Raw genomic sequence first — 23,560 nt, forward strand, 5'->3', positions numbered from 1 at the left:
ATGTATTGAAAAAAACTTTTAAATAATGTAAGACAAACATAGTATATGGCACATATGATCAATACAGATAAAAGCTTTGTTCGAAGACCTGCATTTACCAGAGATTAGGTGCTGCTGTAAAATGTATAACTAATTCAAACAGTATTGTGCATACGATCTAAGATTTCGTTACTACAATCAAAGAAATTATGTAACACAAAGTGCTAGGGTCTCTTTAAATAAAGAAAATAGTGTAGGCACATTTACTATTCTATCCAAAATAAAGTAGGAATAAAAGTTGCGATCAGGTGGGGCTTAATTGCAGAAAGGGACAGAAAATGTCTCTTCTACATTAAGCATTGTTATCTGCCTGGTCGTTCTTCTTTTACTGCCAAAATCGCTGAGCATGCACAGCTCATTGTTGGCTGCTGGGATACCTGGCACATTATGGCTTGCCTTGTGGCTGCTGGGCTGAATGAACAAGTACATGGGAGTTACATGATCCTAGCCTGGTCAATCAAGATAGTATTGGATCAGAACAAGAAAACAAGAGAAGCAGGAAGAAGATGGCGATGCCCATGATGGAAGGGGGACAGGTGAACATAGGCTGGGTTTAGTTCCATCTTACAGTTCATTATAAAGAAAGCTGATCAGGTTCAAGGATCTACAAACTAAAAAACATTATTACTTTACAGCTATCATCCTTGAGATAAGTCAAATCAATAAAGCAGTTATCTGGTAGGTGCTACATTTTTATCATTACATTTTATGTATATTAGCAGAATAGAAAAAAAATCCTTTAATAGAGTCACCATATAAACTAAGAACTATTTCTGACTATTTTCCTAGCACCCCTTCCCACACATATATAATAATAATCCTAATCCTGTATTTGGTTATATAATATTAATATCCAGTAACAGTGATATGAGGATTTAGTCAAACTGCAGGTGCAGGTACATACATTTTTATATTCAAAAATCATTAAAATAATGTGCAAAACAACGAACCTGTGCATCTTCAAATGTGTACCTCCCTGGATCCTTTACATTTTGGCTTGTCTTCTCAAAACTGTGGGAATCTAAATTGATGGCACTTTGTGCTCCAGGGGCCAAAAACTCTTGCCATATTTCTTCTACTCTTTTTGGAACTTCTTGCAAAGGTTGCCTCTTCAGATCTTGAACGACCAGCCAAAACCTTCAGAAAATAAATACATTTAATAGTAAACATGTGTGCAATTTTAAATCGAAACCAAATAGTTGAACATTTAATATTTCTGTTAGACTGGACTAGAAAAGACAGTTGACTGTGTATGATCCTATCTCTTGATCTTATGCTATAATAATGTCCTCTAATGGAAAGGTTTGTCAACGGCTGATAATGATTATCTCCAGGACCCATAGACACAAATACCAATATTACAAAAAAACACTTTTGTATTTACCTTTGACCATAAAGCAGATATGAGACCTGTTGGATTTTAAAACAAAAAACAAACAAACAAAAAAAAACAGTACGCTGAGGCACCAGGCAAAATCAGGAAGATAAAACTTGTCAAGAGATCAAGATTGTTGCCTAGGTACATTATCTACAGTTTTTATAGTCACGCAGGCTTGTTTGATACAAGCATGCATGTATGTGAATGTCAGTTATGAACTGATTGTAAATCATGAAACCCCCAGAGCTGGATTTCCCATAAGGCCACCTAGGCCATGGCCTAGGGCAGCATGAGCACTATGGGGGCAGCAATACAACATTTCCTGCCACCAAGATTTACAGTAACAGTGCAGGTTTGTGCAGGGTGGCATTTGTAATGAATGTATCACCCTTCTATCTCCATTGCACTCTCCCTTTTCATACCACTCTCTCCCTCTCTTCCCCCCTCTTTATCTCCCTCCATCTCTCCTTCTCCTCCTTCTCTCTATCCCCTCCCTCTCCCTTTGTCTTCCCTCCCATTTCCCTCTTCGTCCCACTTTCTTTTTGCCCTCTTCTTCTTTTCCCTGTCTCTTTCCCCTCTCCCCTTTTTATCTCTCTCTGTCTTCTCCCTCTTTCCCTTCCTCTCTCCACCCTCCCTTTCTTTCCATTTATCTCTGTTTCTCTATTCTCCCTCTCTCTCTATTTTTTGCCCTCTCCCCAGCTCTCTGCTAACCTCACCATCCCTCTTTCTGCCCTAGTTTTACTCTCTTCACCTCTATCCTCTGCACTCTCATTTTCCTTTCTCTCCTTTCCTCTCAGGGGGAGCAAAAATTTTAAATCCAGCCCTGGGAACACCATCTTAAAAACAATGAATGTTTAATGATCCTAATAATCTGTGGACTATTTAACAATATATAAAATCTTTCATATTTTTTTTTTTTAAATGGACAAAACCTTGCCAGGCTTTGACCATCTGTGTCCCAATAAGGAGTGTGATCTTTATTTTTTATAAAATAGGCACAACTGAAATGAGAATAAATCTTTACAAAGGTGGTTGAAGTCAATTCTTAATTGTCACCAGAAAATGCCTTGATTTCCCTTCCAGTCCTACTCAATATTTGGAATTTTTTCCTCTTTGTCTAGATAACAGAGATCAAGAGGACAAAATAAATCCTCCAAATAGGGACTGCCATATAGTTGACGGGGTACTAAGTATTTCATACTCCATGCAACATTAAAAAAAATTGTGGCTTTATCTGAATTACGTGATATATGTTTATGACAGAATGTACATATTTAAGGGACCATAGAACACAAAGAACATTGCTAATGCCTTACCTGAGGTTTTCAGAACTGAACTCTGACTCCAAAAAGCGAAGGAACTGCTCTCGTCCTACTGGGTCTTTTAAAACTTCATCAAGCGTGAAGCCCCATCTTTTCACACGCTGCTGGGTTGGCTCTTTGCTTTTTTGGGGATTAAAAAGATTTATTCAATTTGTGAAACTAACTGTTTATTGTTACAAAATGTTCTTATGAGAGTTGCTTTCCTTTAATAAAGGAAACCATAAGAGACAGCCATGATAACTTAAATGTTTATGCAAATGTTTAATATTATGTTTTACAGATTTGTATGTTATTTGTTATCTTAACAAGATTTAATTATTATTCATCAATATTTTGAGTGCACGTCATGGGTTTTATATTCTACTGTTGTTAATTTTATTTAACACCTTGTTTTCATGTTGAGCATCTGATTTACTATAATGACTTTTCAGCTGTCAAGGCACCAACAAAGTATATCTGTAGGGATTATTTGATAATAGCTATATTAGTAAACTTTATGTTATTTTGACTGTACTTTTTTGTGTGTAAAATAGTAATTGTAATAATTTGTGTTTGCAGAACTTTAAATTCAGCTTTTTTTTAACTTTATCACAATATTAATCAAAAAGAAAAGAATGTCAGAAAATTAAGGGCTCTATTTATAATTTATTCCCCCAGATGAAAGCTATGAAATTTGCTGGCGATGAATTTTTAGGTCATATTTTTCTACAGTTCTCCTAATAAAACCATGACATGTTGACACCTATTGGCCAATCTTCAAAAGTGCACAGATGTCACAATAGAAAACAAATAATAAATAAACAAATTTTATCAGCAAACTGTTATAAATAGAGCCCTAAATCAGGAAAAAAAATGCCTCCTCAGAAGTGTAAAAAACAATATTTTTACCTAAATTGAGCTAGTGAGGTGTCCTTTAGACCTCTTCAATTTACGCATGTTGCTAATAATAAAAAGCCAATTCAACCTGACACTTTTGCAAGTTGACACACAAACTGTTCTGTGGTTCAAAATCTATTTCAAAACCCTTTCCCTTGTTAGGTTAATAAAAAGAACTTTACAAAAACCTAATCAACCTTAAAAATTCAAAATCTTTTTACATACTTTATTTGTTTCTCTGAAAAATCACTTTACAGGCTCTAACTGTCATGACAGAAGAAAAGCAAAGGTTTGCAAAATCTGGTTAGAAATTGTTTAACACATATAATACATTTATTTATATAGTATTTTAAGAGTAAAAGCTAGTCATACTAAAAGTTAGTATAACAATGCATTGCAATGCTAATAATTTTTAACACAACCAGTTCACTACAGTTCACTACAGTTCTAGTTCACTACAGAACACACCTGCAATTCACTGTACCACAACACACATGTGAGGCCTATTCAAAATGAAAGTGCTGCAGTAACACAGCATGCTGTTCTGCAATATGGCAGATATGACAGAATGATAAATGGAATCTTTTCACACAGGGCTTTTCATTTCCTGTTCCAATGTCTGCAAAGAACCGGAAGTTAATACACAGTTTGCCTGTATAAGGGAATAAAGCATCACTTGCAATGTGTAGACAGGAAATGTGGAAATAGGCTTTCCCATTTATCAATGGAATGGCCCAGTTTATTAACTTTAACTTGAAATAATTTTAAAGCATTTACCAAGGCTCTGCATCATAGTGTGTACATTAGTGCAAAGTACAGTTACTAAATAGGTTCCTGCATTGTATTTGTAGGCATCAGCAATGACTGTGCATACTAATTTCTGTCTTCTACAGCCCAGGGCTGCTGTAATCTGTATATTTTACTAAAATCATGTTAAATGTTACACTATACCTTATTTCTAAATCCCAGAAAGTGCTGTCATCACTTATCCATGGATTAGAAGGCTCAGGTGGGGTAAGGAAAGGATCATACTCCGTATATTGTTCAGAAAAAGCAATAAAGCTGTTGAAAATGTAAAACAAAAAAGAAATTCACATAGTAAAACCTTACATCACATAAAGATAATTACCTCACAGTTAGGATGGTACAGTTCTAACATTGTTTCAAGTAATTTATTGAATAGCTGGTATATTATTACAGTCAAAGAACTCCTCTTTTTATACATATTGCAGTCTTTTATGATAACTTACCTGTCAGCTACTTTGGACATTTTTAAACAATGTCGATCTATCTGAACATTCAGAAAATGAATCTGCAAAAAAATAATTTAACATTAATCCAATCTATGATGTACATGTTTAGAATATATAACATTTATTATTTTATAAGAACTAAATTTCTATGCAACGCTTCCTACAAACATCAAGAGCATAGCACAGATATAGAGAGAAATCCTTACTCCCAGAGACTTCTTGTTCTCACCCGTACCCTCTAAGTAAGAATTGGCTTAAGAGGAGATGTAAGTGATCCCCATGGATGCCTCCTGTAACTGGAGGTAAAGAATATCATTAGACATAAATTATGATTTAGCAGAATGACTAGCGAGTCAAACACAAAAGAATTGTGTTTGCACTGTCCCACAAATAGTTGGTTCCAAAATGTCTCCACAGTTCTTAAGCCTTGTTAATGTGGAATCAAGAAAAAAAATGCGTAAATAGCCCTGATAAGTAAGGTTCCACCTAGCACAATGGATTCTTCCAAAATGTAAATGAGAAACTGTGTTTATTTACAGTTTCTCCAACTTTTTTACAACATTTTTTTACATTATCATTGGATAGCTGCTTGAAAAACTTCTGTGATTTTTGTTAAAATATACAACTAAGTCACTCAAGAATTTACATTTTATTAATGAATACCTTACTGGCATTTTTCCTTAATGTGGTGGCCATAGACCTATATACTATTTTTTTTTTGCCAGCAGGTTAACCTATAGCTAAACGCAATTAATTACATTTAACATTTTTAATAATGTATTTTGTATCACTTCTAATAAAAATAACTATCTGATCTTTAATGCCTTTATTGGTTCAGATTTTAAATTTTTATGAACTTTTATAATAATTCAATATAATTATCTTCAACATAAATTAAACACCTATGCCAGTGTCCTTAGAGCCAATGCCTAAAAAAACAATTAGGTTATTAAAAAAACTCTGAAAAAGTGGTGTATCAAATAAAAAGTACGATGCAATTATCTAGCCTTAATGGAGCCTGAAAAATGTTTGCCTTGATTTCTGCAACATTTTCAACAGTCAGACATTTATTTAGCCATGCAGAAGGCAGTAAAGAGTTCTTTGTAATGTTAGAAGCAATGACCAAAAACAGAGACTGTCATCCCGCTTGTGCTTGTATTTACCTGTCAGCCAAACTAGGAAGAATAGTATATTGGATTTCATAGGTGTAGCAATGTAGTTGAAGATGGGCAGATGACTCACCTTTTGTCCTTGTTGCTGTGGCAGCTAAGACTATATAGCTGCTCCTTACAGTAAAAATTCTCAAAATCTCAGGCATGCTACAAAAAACTCTGCTCATGTGCAAACATAAATAATTATATCAATGTCATGCAGTCTGAATAAATAGTAAAATAAGTAAAAAGAAGCTTCATGTTCTACACCATTGCTGACGAATTCCCACCAATTCTCTGCTCCTTTCAAACATCTTATAATGTAATATACTGGTAATTATGCAAAAGCATTTTTTTTCAAACATTGTTCCCCATTCTGACACTCCCATTTCTGCACTGTAGTTATCTACTCTTCATCAGTAATTTCTGAAGAACCCACCAACCTGTTTTCGCAAGTCATCTTTTGTTGTTTTTCTAATCACGTGGGATGCCATGTGGACTGGACTCTGTGACTGAGAATCTTCTGACACACCATATACTGACTATAAAGGAACAGAAGAGGACAATCAGGAAGGAGGGAAAAAATAGTGTTTAGAAAAGGAAAGGCATTGTCTTGAAGTTTCTTGTGACTATCTGTGGCCTCTCTAAGACTATTTTATAAAAAATATGCATAACCATTGCTGCCTTTAAGACCAGATACTCAGATTTGTGTTGCACTTACATATGGTTTAGCCCATGCTTCTAAGAAGCATGGTGAGTCATCATCTGCAGTGCAGTGCAATGTGCTTCTTTTTTTTTTCACATGCACCCTAAAGAGCCACAGAGGTCATGCCTTTTGGCAGCCTGCGAGTTTGACATTAAGCAGAAGTTAATCTACTAACACATGGCACCACAACCTTTTAGCACACCTGAAACTTTTTTTCTCCAGGTCGCCACAATGCACTGGTGGTTTATAACTGTGCATTGCAGTTAACTGGAAAAAAAGGCACATTCATTAAAAGGTATGTTGTGCTGCACAAACAATTTAAAAGCCTTAGACATGCTGGACTGACAGTGAGGTTACCACACCTTTTTGCATCAGCTAGAGGCTAGGTTATATGGTGGGACACTGGTGTGGGTTATCTTCTGCTTATTACCAAACTCCAACCAAATTGTTTTTTTTTGTAATGTTGGAAATAGTACTGAAGGGTGTCGTGAACCCTATAGTTTCCTTTTGTCAGCCTCTTCAATTTTTCCAACTCTTCTATGTTTGCAGAATATTTTACTTTTATTATTTTCAATGACTTTTTGTTGTGTGTAATTTGTAATGCTAAATTTACTGTGCAGGTTTTAATATTATATGGCTTTCACATTTTTACAAAAAGGGAAACATTGACATGTCCCCCACATCTCTTGTAGGTGCCCTTGGAGCCCAAGACACTGCTGTTTTTTTTTTGCTGCTGCCTAATATGTTGCTTCCTAGCAGCCAAACTTTCTATGTACAGACTAAGCATATACATACACATAGATGTACAGACTAAGCATATACATACACATAGATGTAGACTTTCCTCTCGGATGGAATGGCTGACTCTATCAGTAACACAGTCTCAACAACCCACTCCTGCCAGCATGGGAGTGGTTGGCTCCATGTACTGTCATTGGTTGGAGTAACAAAATCATACGCAGTTCTATCATAAGTCACATGCGGGAAAGGATGGGGAAAATACATTTTTGGCCATGAAATCAGAACATGGTATTCCATGTGAAGGCTGGCACTCAGAGGACATTTGTGTCCAGGACTGTTTGTGGTAAGGACAGGCTGACAAACACTGCTTAGGCTAGCAGTAAACTTAAACAGAGGTGATAAGCTGGAAAAACATGCAAAATACATGCAAAAGCCCTAAGCTCAAACTTCCATACACAGACTGGCTCATTACAAATTCTCTGTTTTAAGCTAATCCTTACAGAGCACAGAAAGAAGGAAACACCTAACAAAACTGTAACATAAATGACAGCCACTACACTCATTTTTATTTACAAAAAATTACATATGTATTCATTGTAAATGAAATCAAACACAGCATCATCCAGTGGATGAACTGAAAATGATACCTTCTATTAAACAACTGTTTAAATCAGTGGTCGCCAACCTTTTCAGTCCGGGGGACCACTAAAATTACCGGCTCTTGACCGCACATGCGCAGGGATTCAGGTGTCAATCAAAGGGGGAGAAACTTTCCCCGTAGGGACGTCATCATGACATAGCCCTGCCCATTCTCCTATCAGAGATCTAAGCCTGCGATAGGAAAGTGGGCGGATTGCCCACAGCCTGCCCACTTCCCTGAGCCTGGGACTTGTATGAGGTTGTGTCCTGCGGCTCTGGCCAGTGCGTCCCCTCAGCAGAGTCCTTCTCCTGACCCTGCTCGGGGGGGACTGCCCAGAGCGGCGGACCACCAAAATTTTCACCTGTTGGCTTAAGGTTTAAATAGTCCTCATAGTGTCTAACAATAATTGCCAATTGCATGTGAAGCATGAGCCTTATAAAATGAAATGTCATCCATTTAGGGTTTAGATCTACTTTATGTTTGTACCATTACTTATATTGCAATATATTTAACAAACATATTTCTTTTGTGTGTATGTAAATTTGTGCCAGTGTACACTGGGAAACTCAGCACAGCTCCTTCTATGTATATTCTGTGTTCCATTTTTTTCTCTATGAATACATAAAAATAGTTTACCAGCCTGTAATTTCCATGACAAGGCAAAATTATGAACCCACTAGGGAGCAGAACCTGCTGTGTAAAGGCGAATGTTAAATGGTTGTAGATACTCTAAATTTCTGGAGTTTTGGGCCATTTTATATGATGCTCACAGTTTATAACACTAAGCAATTTTAAAAGAAATCACTGTACATCAATGTCTGTTGCTCAGTAAAAGCTAAAGATTCCTTTTCATCTTTAACAGTTATCTCCCTGACTCTCTTCAATTTTAACACATTAAGAAAATCTACTAACATAGTCTTTCCTCCTCAAACACTTTTATTCCTATGTTTCTCCTATTTATCAAAATTGATTCTTACTGAGTGCAAGCTACCTGTAAATAGATTATTTCTTACTACTGCCACTTGCTATGCTTCACCTGAAATAGACCCCTTAGGGGATTGTGCTCAAGATTCAAATTAGAAAAGTAATACACATTGGTCATAGTTTATTAAAGCTCCCCAAGGCTAGAAAAGATACAATTTGGTTAGTAAACTTGGGTGATCCAGCAAACCTGGAATGGATCGGGTCCAGGATTGAAAACATTTGCTAACAAAAAGCCAATGACTTTTGAGAAATCCATTTCAGATTTGCTGGATCACCCAGGTTCACTGATAAACGTGTATCCTCTCCAGTTTTGGAGAGCTTTAATAAATCAGGCCCAATATCCAAAACATTGCTTTACCTGTACCTTTAATACTTTTAAATTGTAACTGTAGGTTGAGCAAAACAAATTTAATATTAAGTATATATACAGCTGTACTGCTAGGCCAATAAAGCCTGCATAACATTTTGCAGCCTGTGAAGTTTACAGCTTTCAGCACTGTTCATACCAGGGTATGTCCACATGGTTCTTAAGCTACGTACACACTGCAGATTTTTATCGCCCGATAATCGGCATCGGCCAAATATCGGGCGAAAATCTGCCGTGTGTACAGTCGGTGTCGTCCATCGTCCGAATGACCGTCCTGCCGGATCCACGGACGATGGACGACAACCGATCCTAATGAAAGGGAAGGGGGAGAGCGCGCAGCAGGGTGCCGCTCAGTTGCTCTCCCCCTCCCCTCTCCATACAGCATGAACGGTGCTGTATGTACAGCACCGTTCATGCATCGTGCAGTCCTTTGTCGTTGGAAAGGATCGTGAAAGATCCTTTCCAACGACAAAAATTGCAAGTGTGTACGCAGCTTTAGCTTCCAAACATAACTAAAACTACAAATGTGATAAGCAGTACTAAAGATTAATACTTTGTATGGTGGGCTGTGAAGGACAATGGAGACACTGAAGAGGAGGCAGGCAATAAAATTATTCTTATCAAAGCAGCCTACTTATACCTAATGCTGTTTAAATTGTTTTGTCTAATAAACAGTTACCCTAAAGTTGAAAGACATTTTGCTAGCTCCTAAGGATTTTTTTTATATTGCTGTCTGTCACATAAATTGTAACTTTGCTTAGTGATAAAGAACATTGTAAACATTGTGAAGGGTATTAAAACATATATGCTGGGCAATGTGTTGCTATGCCATTTATTGTGAATGGCACCCCAACAGACTGTATAGTAGTTGGTAATTCACCTACATTTGACTGCACCACAATGACAATGTCATGGGGTCATATGCATGACTGAATCGGTATGTATTGACAGCTTTTGTACATGTTTTTATTGCACTGCTAGTAACTGAAGGGGCTCTAAATGTCTTCTTTAAAAAGCAATCCATCTTTTTCTTGGACCTTTTTTTATGATTAGAGGGTTGCTGACTGATTAGGGGGTTGCATAGTGATTTTTTTACAGTCTAATTTGCCAATGGACTGGAAGACCTCAGAGGTGGAAGAAGAGGACTCTGAAGAAAAGCACTATTCATAAAAATATGGAAGTGGAAATGTAATCCCCCATCTTATTGTGTGTAAAATTCCCCACCTACTAAATTGTAAGCTCTTCGGGGGCAGGGTCCTCTCCTCCTCTATCACTGTCTGTATAAGTCTGTCATTTGCAACCCCTATTTAATGTACATGGGGGGGGGGGGGGGGGGGAGTACACACCACTCAGGTGTGCTGCAAGCAAATAGGCTGACAAGCTAACGAAAAATGGTTAAGGCAGAGTGAGCAGTGAGATGGCCTGATTAGTCTCTTGTTTCTACTTTACTGTCCAGAATGTAGGCTGTGGTAGAGAGGTGATGCCATTGTATTATTTTTATAAGTGGTGCCATTCAACTAGTTGAGTCGGGTAGCAGGGCTTTAATACAAATGCTCTGGAAAGTAATCTACATCCCTGTATGCATTCCAAGTGTGTATTTAGCTGTTTGTCTGGTGTTTAGCTTTACCTTTAAAATAAGGGCTTCTTTAAGCAACCTGCTCATTCTTGCATAAAGCGTAAAATGAAGGACTCAAATTATGTGTTTTGAAAATTGATGCCTTAAAAGTCCTGTATTTTTCGCTTCTTGCAATAAAGTACTCATTCTCTTTTCATGAACACTCCCTGCAATATACTTCTACAACAGTAATTCCTACATTAGTGAATAAACCTGATATCATTCCCTGGAATTACTCAGCAGTTCATTCACATGTGCCCCTGTCTGCAACACACTTGAATGACTCCAGTTGCTATGATACAGAAGTTTTTCTTGGTCAAATGACTTTTAACCATCTGGTGTGATGAAGAATGCAAACTGTTTAGGTGCTGATAAACAAGCTCTTTAGATAAAATAGACCAATACAACGAGTCAATTTTTAATCTGTTCTCTTTTATATTCTTTAAAATATAAAATAGTGTTTGGAAGCTGTACTGTGTGTATTTTCAGCATAGGTGAGGAGATAAGGACTGCGTGAATATGCAAAAAGGAGCAAATGTACATGTATTATACAATATACATTTTATATATATATATATATATATATATATATAAATGATGTATATTATAATTGATCTTATTTTAAAGCAGTAACCATTTAAAAGATATGTATAATAGTGCTGGGTCTAGGTCTATGTCTGTTACAATGGTGGAGATCACCCACCACCACTAATTGTACACTGAAACTTTGGTTTAAAAAAAATCAAATATTACAATATTAATGACAATAGATGATGAATAGAATTTCGACAACCGCCAAAGGTAGTGCAATGTGGGACAAATATTTTGAATTTCAAGGTGTGGGAATTGTAGATAAAATGTCAGGTTAGAGCTTGCAACTAGGTTTTGTTTTGGAAATATAGTTTTGGTCTTGGCTGTGGCAACATGGAGAGCATCCTAATAGTATGAAGGGATACTGAAGCTAAGTAAAATAATGCTCTTATAAATGTACAACGTTTGAGAAACACATCGAGGAATAATAAGGTATATTTCTTGACTAATTTATTTTCTGCACTCCTAAAAATCCACTGTGCCTCTGATAAATAGGCCTGATTATTATGTCTATTGTTTTCGAATAACAGTACAAAAATATAATTGTTCATTAGCAATTACCAAATAATTACCAAAAATAATATATTTCGTTGTTAGCTGTGTATGTAAACATGTTACTAAATTGACAGCTTTTAGTGAAATAATGTATTTGTTTTAAAATAAAATTGGATTTATTTCATGACTGTAAGAGAATGAAACACAGACAACCTGGTTCATTAGAAGCAGCTCCTAAAAAATGGCTTCTTTCAGGCCCCCTGTATCAGTGCCAAAGGACTCTGGGCTCAGTGTCCCATACCACTTGGATTTCTGTAGGGCCAGTTCCTCAGTAAGCTTTCATTAGGCCACTAAAAAGTTACAAGACACTCTGTTCAGAGGTAGGACCCTTAAGATATTCACTCTACTTACACGCTTCTGAATTAATGGGACATTTATTTTGAATCAAGAGATTCAATGATATTCTTCAAGAAAAAGGAATGAGATAGTGGTTGTATATTCACACTTAAACCACAACAGAACATTTTGCCTCTTTCAATAAAGTCTCCCATCTATACTAGTTTGAACTCCATCAATCCTCTGTAGGGCATATCCTTTAGTCCCATAACTACTGGCATTGTAACAAAGAGGAAGGATCAGTCCTTCACATATTCTGGCCTAGTCCAAAACTGAGAAATAATGTACTCATTTACCAACGTCTTCCTCTTAGTGACCCCTTACTTTTCTTAATAAATAATAATTTATTCCCAATTTATGCTGGTCAAAACTATTTCCTAAACACTTGCTGCCCAGAAAGACTCCCCCCCCTTATTTTCCACCATACTCATGTGGATACTTGAGTAAGGAAAGGATCTTGCTTTGCCCATGAAAAGCAAATCTGAACTTTATAGGAAGACTCTGTTCTATTAAATCAATTTTCTACATGCTGTTAAAGGAAAAAAACTCTTAACTAGAGTTCCACAAGACAGTCAATTTCCTCTATTTTGTTTTTCTTCTGAATTACTAAATTTTCCTTTCTTACCCACTGTGCCTTACTCCCCCACTAATTCTTGCCTGCATTCTATCCCCATCCCCTTACTGCAAATCCCCTGCCAACTAAAACTTCTAATTTTTCTTCTCTTTTCTTCATTTTTTGGACTTTCTTTCTACAAAAATTTAAATAAAAAAATTCTAGAAAAGCACCCCCCAAGACTCCCAAAGCTTGTCCCCTACAAAACCATACAAAAAAGACAAGCACTGCAATCGTTAGAATGCTATATTAAATATTGTTTGTCAAAAGAAAGATTGCAAAAAAACTGAAATAAATAATGAGGTTTTAATGGTACACAGGTAAACAGAGTTGCGTTATGATAAGGTATAAATGTTTACTATCATGATGGGTTAGTAGTTGGTCCTTTTGACTAGTTTTTCATGATCCTTTTAGGTTACATTTTTTATACTTAAAATGTGCCAGTCCAATCCAAAATATTGTTTCTCTGTATCAAAATTTTACATATGATTGGTTTAAAGAATCTCCCTGACTTCAAACGTATTTATCTTAGTGATCATACTTGCTAGTTAGATTCTTACCCCGGCCTTAAGGGTTATTCTCTACTTTTTTATATTTGCTTTGTGTACCTTTCCCACCTCTCCCACCCCTTCCCCCCAGGGCTATTTTGTTATATATGTTTGTGTTTGTTGTATGTTTTTATTTCTCACTATTGTTGTCTAGATTATTGGTTTATAATCGGTGCCATACGCTCCTGTGAGAAGTTATGCTGTATTCTATGTAGTCGTACCAATATGTGCAATACTGACCCACAAGGGATTCTGTTTATTGTTTTTCTTCTCAGGGTCTATGTTGTTTATAGGATTTATATTTTGTTTCTTATCCTTTGTATGTACTAAGTCAATACTGATATGTATAAACAGATTGTAACTGTTGTATGTTTACTTTTTTGTTATGTAAGTTATGTTTTTGTTGAAAACCTAAAAAAACTGATTGAAACAAATTTTTACATACGATACATTTTTTAAAGAAATTTGAACATTCTATGACTGCGGTCGCCAACCAGGCTTATGCTTCACATGCAATTGGCAATTATTGTTAGACACTATGAGGACTATTTAAACCAGCGGTCGCCAACCGGTTAAAATTTTGGTTTTCCACGGATCTGGCCGGTGCACCCGAGTGGGGTCAGGAGAAGGAAACATACAAGTCCCAGGCTCAGGGAAGTGGCCATGCTCTGCCCCTGGACACAACCCGCCCACCCTCCTATCGCAGGCTTGGATCTCCCATTTATGCCACAATGATGTCACTATAGGGGAGGTTTCTCCTCCTTTGATTGACACCTGTCTCTCTGCGCATGCGCGGTCAGGAGCCGGTGATTTTCGTGGTCCGCAGAACCAAAAATGTTGGCGACCACTGTTCTATGACATGGCCATCACCATTTGTATTGTTGTCAAAATAGCTTGCTTTATTGCCATATATTTTTGATAAACACAATATTTACTTAGACAATATCTTGCTCTGTATTGTCAAGTCTATTTTTTTGTAAATACACAATAAAAAATATTGTTTGAACATTTCCTTTAAGAAGGATTTTATTTTTATATTAAAAATGATCTACAGAGGAAAACCTTTACAGAATGACAGCCAGTGTACACATACAAATATAAATCTTATCTTCCATTGCTCCCTATTACATTTGTAAGAGCTGCAGTAATCTGTAGAGTCAGACCTCAGCTCTTTTGCAGCCAGCAGAGGTCAGACTCTCATGCAGCATGATACAACCCCCCCTTCTCACACACACACATTAAGTTTGTGCTTTGCCTGACTCTATGGGTACTTAAGACTGGAGTATATTATAAATAGTAATTTGGAAAGTTGACTTACCACTGGTCGATGCACATCCCAAAATCCCCTTTCTTGGCTGTCCAGAATTTTCCTTTCAGTTTTATCTTTTTTTCTATCAATTCTGTAAAAGAAATATGAGTCATTTGGCTAAACATATACATACATTAGGATATTGTTCTTATTTTACACCTCTAGGTATTTTTATGAACGTACCATGACCTTAATTAAAATTCTGAAAAGAAAACAAATGTTTGAAAGTGTAACTTAAAGCAAAATATTGCAGGAGTATGGAGATAGCTATTGTTAACCAATGCTAGTTATTTGGCTATCATGCTGCTTTGGTGGGACCTATACCAAGTATAATGAGTACTAGGAGTTCTGACTTCACTTTTATGATTTAAATGTTTGTTTTGGCCAGGCAATTAAGGCAATAAGCATTTTAAAGAGAAAAGTTCTTTTTTATATAGATTTCCTTAAAACTGAATCCTGTGGATGAAGTTTTGGACAAGAATGTACAAAATGTAATTTTTACTGTCACTTTCACTCAAATTATTTTTTCACTGTTTATGTTATTTCAATTGTTACTGTATATCAGTGGTCCCCAACCTTTTTGGAACACTAAACTTAAGGATTCCGGACCGCGCATGCTGGGGGAGCCATGTATGTCACTCAAAGGGGAAGAAACTTCCCACAGAGCGACGTCATGATGCCAGAACCCGCCCACTCTCCCATCACAGGCTCCAGAGACACAACCCGCCCACCGTCCTAAACCTGCGATACATACGGGGACATGGTTTGCGGCTCTGACCGGTGCGCTTCCCAGGTTGGGGACGAATGGTCTGTGTGCTCTTTCGGCCAAGCTGTCAGAAGGCCGACAGTTGGGGTACCCTGCTGTATATGTCTCTTTCTGGAAAATGCTGGACACGTCATTAAAATATTGTAAACATTAATATTCATCTATTACATTCAGCCATGTTAGCTGGATTGTGACACCCAAGAACAGCCTCAGAGTTTTTGGATATATACACAAGGGAGGCTTTAAGAGGTAAATAACATGCAACATATATTTTCACATTTATTTAATATGTTGTATATATTGTATTTTATTACTGTATCTAAAGCCAATTAAAAATAAATGAATTCGTTCTAGTTTTACTTTTGTCAGTGTCCCTTTGATTTTCATTTCAGAGACACCTCAGAACAGTAAGAGGAATTTCTTTTAGGAAGTTGTCACTGAAATACTGGAATCTGTTTTCATTACCTCTAATTCCTGAGACAAAAGCAAACCAGGAAATGGCCAGGAAATTCTCAATGCGTTTAGTAAATCAAGCCTCATCCAAGCTCACCGATAGTAATATAAACAGCAATATAAAGCCAATACAAACCTTGAAAAAAGTTCAAAATGTTCTTGGGTTCAAAACTGGAACAAAAATTTTGGCTATAGATTTACTTTATCACACAATAAGGTAAGAAAAAAAAAAGTAATATGTTCACAAAAAGGACCTTTACATGGTCTTGTTTTATATACATGTATTTGAAAAAAGGTAGTTTCATTGGAAAAATGGTTTAAAAAACACCTGTCCTGCTTGAAATTGTTTGAATAGTTTTAGTAATAACAATATGTATATAAATAGAGGATATTTAGAGATTTAGGCATTTCAAATCCTTTTATTACATTATTATCATACTATAAAATATGAAAAAAGGAGGCTGAGAACTCCAAACTCTCAGATTCAGGAAGAATGGGAAAAATGGGAAATACTGCTGTTTAATAATGGTGATAGACAAATTACTAACTATTTCTTGATCCAGAGCTACATACACTGAAAGGATTCATTTAAATGTAGTTTCTAGCACATGATAGAAAAAATTAATTAACTAGTTAATTAATAAAAATTATAATATAATTAATAAAAATTAATTAAACAAATTAGATACGGTTGCTAACAATGCAGTAAGCATGGCACATAGTTTAGTGTCATTCATTACCTAGAAATAAAGATATGTCTTTATGGGCAAAAAAATGGGCATAAATATCAAAATTGATACTTAGGGTTGATAAAAAAAAAATTCAGCATTCAATTACAAATCAGGATTATTTGTGTATTAATGCTTAGAAATAAATAGACTGATAAATACCGTGAAGACAGAAATTGTTGGCACCCACACTGGCATTAAATAAAAAAGATTCAGGAGTACCCTGGTCTTTTTCTTTAATAATACATTGCAGAATGTTTTTTTTTTATTTTGGAGTGTTTCTGTTTTGGGACAGATCATGCTGTAATTTGGTAGCAATTGTGTATACTTGTTTTATTTGCACTAACAGTCAATTTTTAAGACAAGTATACATCCACTTCTTCCCCGGTCCCAACAGTTTTGATGCACATAGGCTTACCAGAATGTTATAAGATCAATAAAGACAAGTAACTATGAAAAAAATAATTAGGAAAGCCAAGGTCCACATTCAGCCTATTATCTCTTTTGACAAACGTAATTGTCATTTACAGTTTAATGGTTTTCCTCTCCTGAGTATTTAAAAATGTCCTAGACTAAAACATTTATGTCATCTATAGAGAGGTCTGGTTGGGAGAAATGATGTCAGGTGTGCAGAAATCATTTTCCTTATGTTCCTTTATAGTGTGTCTGCGCATATCCATTCTCTCGGATTTATTTATTCATGCAGATTCAGGAGAGAAATTTTGAAAGAGTGATAATTTTTTGTGATACAAGAGATATTGGACTGAATGAAGACTCAAGCTTTCTTAATCACTATCAAAAAGTTTTATGAAAATTCCTATCTCTTTGACTCTTTTCTTTACCCCTCCCATCCCAAAGCCCAATTATCTGTCCCTTATCTGATTACCTTTCTTAATTTCATTATCTTATGTTGTTTTGTTTTTGGCCTTTCGCAAAGGTTGTTGTACTGATCTTTTAACATTTGCACTCTGCGTACAAGCATTGATTGAACCAGAGAATAAGTGGAGGTTTACTATGTTACTATTTAAATTTTTTATTTGTAAACTTTTATGATCACAGATAGTTAAGTGGTAATAAACCTTTGAAGAGTAATAGCTTTTGAATGTATTTGTTTGGACTATTATAATACTTTGGATGGAATGTCCATGCTAACTGACCCATGTACCATATTTGATATTTTTCCTTCCTAATATGGAATTTTTTAAAAACAATGGTAATTGGTTCATGTCAGTTTCTGCCAATTCTCTTTATATGTTTGTATACTACTAAATGTAACAAGCTGTTAAACAAAACAATATGCTTAAAATAATTGTGCTAGTATATCTTAAACTGAAAAAAAATCTCTTAAGTGTGCTGCTGCTCCTTTCTCTGGACATAACTAAAGTAGAGGTAAATTGAACATTAAAAAATGCAACCAGACACATATTTTGTTGCAGAAGGAACATGGCTTGTCCCTACTGCAATAAAATAAACAACTGCCTAATTGCATTTATTCCCGGGAGCCAGGGGGTGCCAAGATACCCATCATCATACACTGAGCTGTGCATGCACATCTCTGAGACAAATTCCTGCATTGCATTCCTCCAACCAATAAACTACTGATCAATTCTTTAATGGTATAACTGAAGATATGCCGATAAAGGAGGATATAGTAACTCACTTGACTTGTGCCTCTGCTTGCATAAAGATGAATTCCCATTTTCTTGCAAATGCCCGCTGAAGTCTTGCTAAATTTTCCTGACAAAGGTTAAACAAGGACAAAGAAAAAAAAGTGTGTAAATAATGCATCATGCTCTGCTAATTGTGAGGGCACTGTTTTACTAATGCAAAACCATTAGAAAAAATCTTCAACCAACTATAGATATTAAATTGCGCAAACATTTCATCTGGAGCACTTAATGCATATGATTCAAATGAAAAATTGCTCTTTAGCTTAAACTGTGCATTTTAAGCTGACCAAGGCATTCTATTTTCAGAACATTTAAACCTGTTGAGTTGTTTTGATTGGAAAGGAAGTACTATGTTTCATATTATATATACATATTATATTATGTAGGCAGTCAGTTACTTGTAAGACATCAGATATATTCCATCCAACATTTTGCAAAATAGTGATGAGCAAACTTTTTAAAGATAGGACCCAAAGGAGATGGTTTAAAGAAACTGCAGAAGAAGTAAATTCAAGATCAGGGTTTGGAGTAGCCCGTTAGATAAAGCTTTTATTCTCTGATCTTCAGTAGGAAAATTAATCAGGAAATAGAGTTGGCATGAGATGCATTTCTACTTTTCTAGCTTGAAAATTCATTATCTCAACATTAGTTTAAATTGTAATTCATAAAGTGTAGGACGTGGATGAAAATAATATAAATTTAAAGAGTGATTTACTGTTAATATTGTTTTGTTATCTCAAAGCTTTAAATAATGTGATTTTGCCCAAATATGTATGGCCTTTCCATTTAAATGAAAAGCCAGCTATGACCTTCAAAAACCAGCGAACAATCCACTATGTTTTTTGCCACCAAGGCAACCACAACAACATTTGGGGTCTTCTATGCACTGTTTTTGTATATTACTCTTTAAGAAATGTAATTTCCTACTCATGTGATTAGATGTCCACAATTCCCCATTTTTTCTTTTTGCAATACTGGAACTGATCATGTTGCTATTCCATTCACTTTCACATTGGAAGAAGACTTTATGGGGTTGGTTTACTAAAGGAATATTGGCTTTTTACAAAAGGAGTTTACTTAAGGAATTACTAAACGGTTTACTAAAGGAATTTAGGCTATATAGGCCCTGCAATAGATTTTTCACTTATATTGGAAAAGAGATTAAGCTCCGTTGACTTTCATTATCCAATCATTAGCAAGGAAAAATCCTGTTTTTTTCTTTGCGTGTGATTGGGTATTCTAAACTATAACCACATTCACTAAGTTAAGTGAATAATCTCTTTCAATGTGATAATTGTTTGTGGAACAAATAATACCATTGGAGAAAGATACCATATAAACGTATATGGTGTTTTGGTTCCTACTATATATAAATACACCCAAACAAGATGCAGACATTGAAGCTACTGAAGGAGTTTAAGCTGTTAGCATAGCAAAGTGTATAGTGCACTCTGAAAAGAGATAATTTCTTGAGTTTAGTAAATGTGGTGAAAATGCACTTTGCAGATAAAATTATTAATATTATTATTAATAAATAATTGAATTGTTACTTGTTAAAGTACCTGAAATGTACTACTGTCCCTCCAAGTTATACTACATCAGAAATCTAAAAGGCTTGTAGAAGGTAATGTATTGATGCCAGACAGCATCCATAAAGGGTGTTGAGGCATTTTAAATAGGGATTGAAACAAATCTGCATTGGGATCATTTTCATTTAAATTGAAATGTATATGCTTTTCTGATCTTTTCAGTTTTAAAACTATTCATAAACATAGGCTAAAAAATGCTAAAACATTTGCTAAAAAATGTATATGCTGGTGACACCAGGAAATAGGAAAAAGTGGTGTCACCTCGATGTTGATACAATTTAGTATGTGATAAGAGTTTGAGAGTAGGGGCCATATTTTAAAGTCACTTCGTGTGGGACCTCTACACACATAATTAATGGTTTTACAAAAATGCTAGAATCAGGTTTTCTCACCAAATATCAGTTTGCCAGGAAAAGCCCATAAGTACAAGATCAACCGCTGTGAATCTCTGTAACAAGTCACACTGGGCAGTGATCCTCTTATATCCATGGACAACCTTAGAGGAATATACATTCTGAAAGTATGCAAATACTGCACTTTATCACACACTTTTTGTCATATCTGTCTATCCAGATCCAGCATCACTCTGGTCAACCTATATTCAGAATAGCATTTTCTTTGCTGTCATAACTTAATCAAAGCATCCCACTGTGACAAACAATATTTTGCAGTAAATACAAGTTTTGTATAAAACAGTTACATTTATTTGTTGTGCCTATCTGAATTTCTATAAACACACATTCATGACAATTTGTGAAGAAAAGTTGAAAAGTTACACTGTAAATTACATCAACATATGTCTAATGACAGCATGTTACTGATAACTAAAATAAAAAAAAAATGTTATATATATTTCTGTCGCTTTCCTTTTCCTGTAGGCTGTAATCTTGGTATACCTACGGCTTCATAATCTGCTAGCTCCAGTCTTGCTTTGTTCTGCATCGTCCTCTTGCATAGATAGATAGCTAAGTGAAATTAAAGACATAACTTATATGGTTAGTGAATTTGTTTTATAAACAGTTTAAACAGTTACCATTGCTAATATTTTATCCAGATAATACACAGATGTGTTTTTATGTAAAAGATGGTGACTATCCATCCACCAACAAAACTCTGTGCTATACTATAAGGTAAAATCCCAAATCCAAATATTATCTTAGATTGTGCTGGATTTCAGTAACCAGCAAAAACCTAAACAAAAATGTGTATATATATATATATATATATATAACATTTTAAAAACTCCACATTTTTTTGTAATTTTTTATAAACCTTGAAAAAATACACAAACTCTACAATGGGCCTTTTGTTAAATAAAAGTTTATCTTTTTTCATCCATTTGAATATCTGCACTGCTGATCTCTTGCAGCCTCTCCACAGCTACTTATTATGTATGCACTCATTAAGTGCTGCATGGCATTTTTCAAGTGAGTTTGTTGATGGTAACAACAGTAGAACATACTTGTGCAGATGTGCCAGCAAACGATTTGTAGTCTCCATTAGAAGTGTGTGACGGGTTGAGAACAATTGAAAGACGAGAACAAAAGATTGCCAGCCTTCACCAAAAGTATCTGTGAAAGGGACTGGTATAGCATGTTTACCAGCTATGATTTTGATAAAAGTTTAAGAATAAACACAATGAAAAGGACTTATAAAATTATATTAAATATGTTGTTAAACTGTCACGGTTTCATTATATACATTGTATGTATTTATGATATAAAAGTACATCTAACATCTTAAACTTCAACCACGCTAGTAATAGTTCAGGGTATCTTTGCAATACCATATAAAACAGCAATATACCACTCACGCAAATCAATAAAGAAATCATTCCTGGAAAGAAACTAAGTGTCCACTAAATGAGGCTTTCAGCTTAATAATATGACCCAAATTGTGGAGTTGTGTTTAAGAGAAGAAAGGTGGTTGTCAAGGTTATCATCAAGCCTTATTGGGTTAAAGTGAAATTGTTACTCCTTTTATATTTCACCCAAGGGAGCCATACAAACTAATTTTCATAATTCATGTCTTCTACAATTACCACCAAGTGTTTCATTTAATGGATATATTTTGTTCTATGCTTCAACAAGGTGTAGCAAATTCCTTCATAAACCACTACTATGCAAATAAATTGCAATTTTCTATTTTACATTTCTTTTTATGTGAAAATAGTAGTTTGAGTAATATATCAATAATATGGTATATAAACCAAAAAGACAAGGACCAAAGAGATGAAAATATGTGGAGTTTAGATACTGTATTACTGCTACCCATAAATATTACAATAATTTTTTGTTAACATCTATAATTCTGTTCTGTATATAGGATTACTTGGTAAATCAATACAAAAAAGTGAAAAAGATATGCAGAATACAGAAGTGCATAGCAAACCATGAAATATCAGTTTACTGAGGTCATATCTGTAATTAGATATTTGTGGACTAGTTGTTATGAATTACTCTACTTTGCACATTTGTTATTGTTTTTCCACCCAAACCTGGTAATATTTCATTCTACTGGTATTACATACGACATGTAACATTATTCAATACAATGAAAAAAACATCTAAATACATGCACCTAAAATTCACATCTTTACCTTAGTGTCTATCATAAAAAACATGTAAACACACAATGTAAACTCATACAATGAAATCATTAATGCCACACTCCATTCACGTTGAAAATGTACCTAGCTTATGTTTTCCTGCACATTTAAATTTTTGTATAATCTGATGGATCACCCAGCTTCACTGATGAAAGTGTATCCTCTCCAGCCTTGGAGAGCTTTAATAAATCAAAACCAAAGATAGGTATGGACCGAGGCATGGATTATAAAATTCAGATTTGTATGGGAATGCAAAACATATCTTAAACAAACAAAATTCCATCAACACAGGCCCTTACTAAATCTTACCATGGAGTTATACTTTAATACAATGGAATCAATAAAGCAGCGACTCAGACATGACTCTGGAGAAGAATCTTGTAGATTCATGTGTTTTTAGTGGGAGTGATTGATTCTGTTTTATAAACCAACCCCAATAGATGCTAAATATAATTCCCCCTTCTTTAGGTTGTGGTCCTCCTGAAATGAGGATATTGATGAGGATTTGCTAGAATCTTATGAGCAAAGATAAAGGTGAACAAATGCAGGGGAGCCATGTGTCCCCTTGCTGTGTGAAACCTCTTGAACATGAGAACAATTTTTTTGGCTGCATTTGTTTAACTCTATCTTTGCTCATAAGATACTAGTAAATCTTCATCATTATTACCTTCACAATATATATATATATATATATATATATATATATATATATATATATATAT

The 23,560-nt window shown here is 35.1% G+C and overlaps 1 protein-coding gene and 1 long non-coding RNA gene across 2 annotated transcripts in view; one reads left to right on the forward strand and one right to left on the reverse strand.

Annotated features, from left to right (window-relative positions):
- RGS6 (regulator of G protein signaling 6) overlaps window positions 1-23,560 on the reverse strand; it is a 215,153-nt gene that overhangs the window by 22,713 nt on the left and 168,880 nt on the right. Inside the window, exons 7-18 of the mRNA XM_072428837.1 lie at window positions 21,131-21,195; window positions 18,632-18,708; window positions 15,034-15,115; window positions 10,817-10,830; window positions 9,332-9,356; window positions 9,019-9,039; window positions 7,440-7,458; window positions 6,463-6,557; window positions 4,866-4,927; window positions 4,567-4,677; window positions 2,734-2,859; window positions 990-1,176 (exon numbers count right to left, since the gene is read on the reverse strand). Coding sequence (XP_072284938.1) covers window positions 990-1,176; window positions 2,734-2,859; window positions 4,567-4,677; window positions 4,866-4,927; window positions 6,463-6,557; window positions 7,440-7,458; window positions 9,019-9,039; window positions 9,332-9,356; window positions 10,817-10,830; window positions 15,034-15,115; window positions 18,632-18,708; window positions 21,131-21,195 — 884 coding nt within the window. The remainder of the gene's footprint in view (window positions 1-989; window positions 1,177-2,733; window positions 2,860-4,566; window positions 4,678-4,865; window positions 4,928-6,462; window positions 6,558-7,439; window positions 7,459-9,018; window positions 9,040-9,331; window positions 9,357-10,816; window positions 10,831-15,033; window positions 15,116-18,631; window positions 18,709-21,130; window positions 21,196-23,560) is intronic.
- Window positions 15,149-23,560, forward strand: part of LOC140342595 (uncharacterized) — a 19,213-nt gene continuing 10,801 nt past the window's right edge. The window contains exons 1-2 of the long non-coding RNA XR_011923105.1: window positions 15,149-16,039; window positions 16,183-16,460. This is a non-coding gene — a long non-coding RNA (uncharacterized lncRNA). The remainder of the gene's footprint in view (window positions 16,040-16,182; window positions 16,461-23,560) is intronic.

This window comes from Pyxicephalus adspersus, chromosome 12, assembly GCF_032062135.1.
Source record: "Pyxicephalus adspersus chromosome 12, UCB_Pads_2.0, whole genome shotgun sequence".
Lineage (NCBI taxonomy): Eukaryota > Metazoa > Chordata > Amphibia > Anura > Pyxicephalidae > Pyxicephalus > Pyxicephalus adspersus.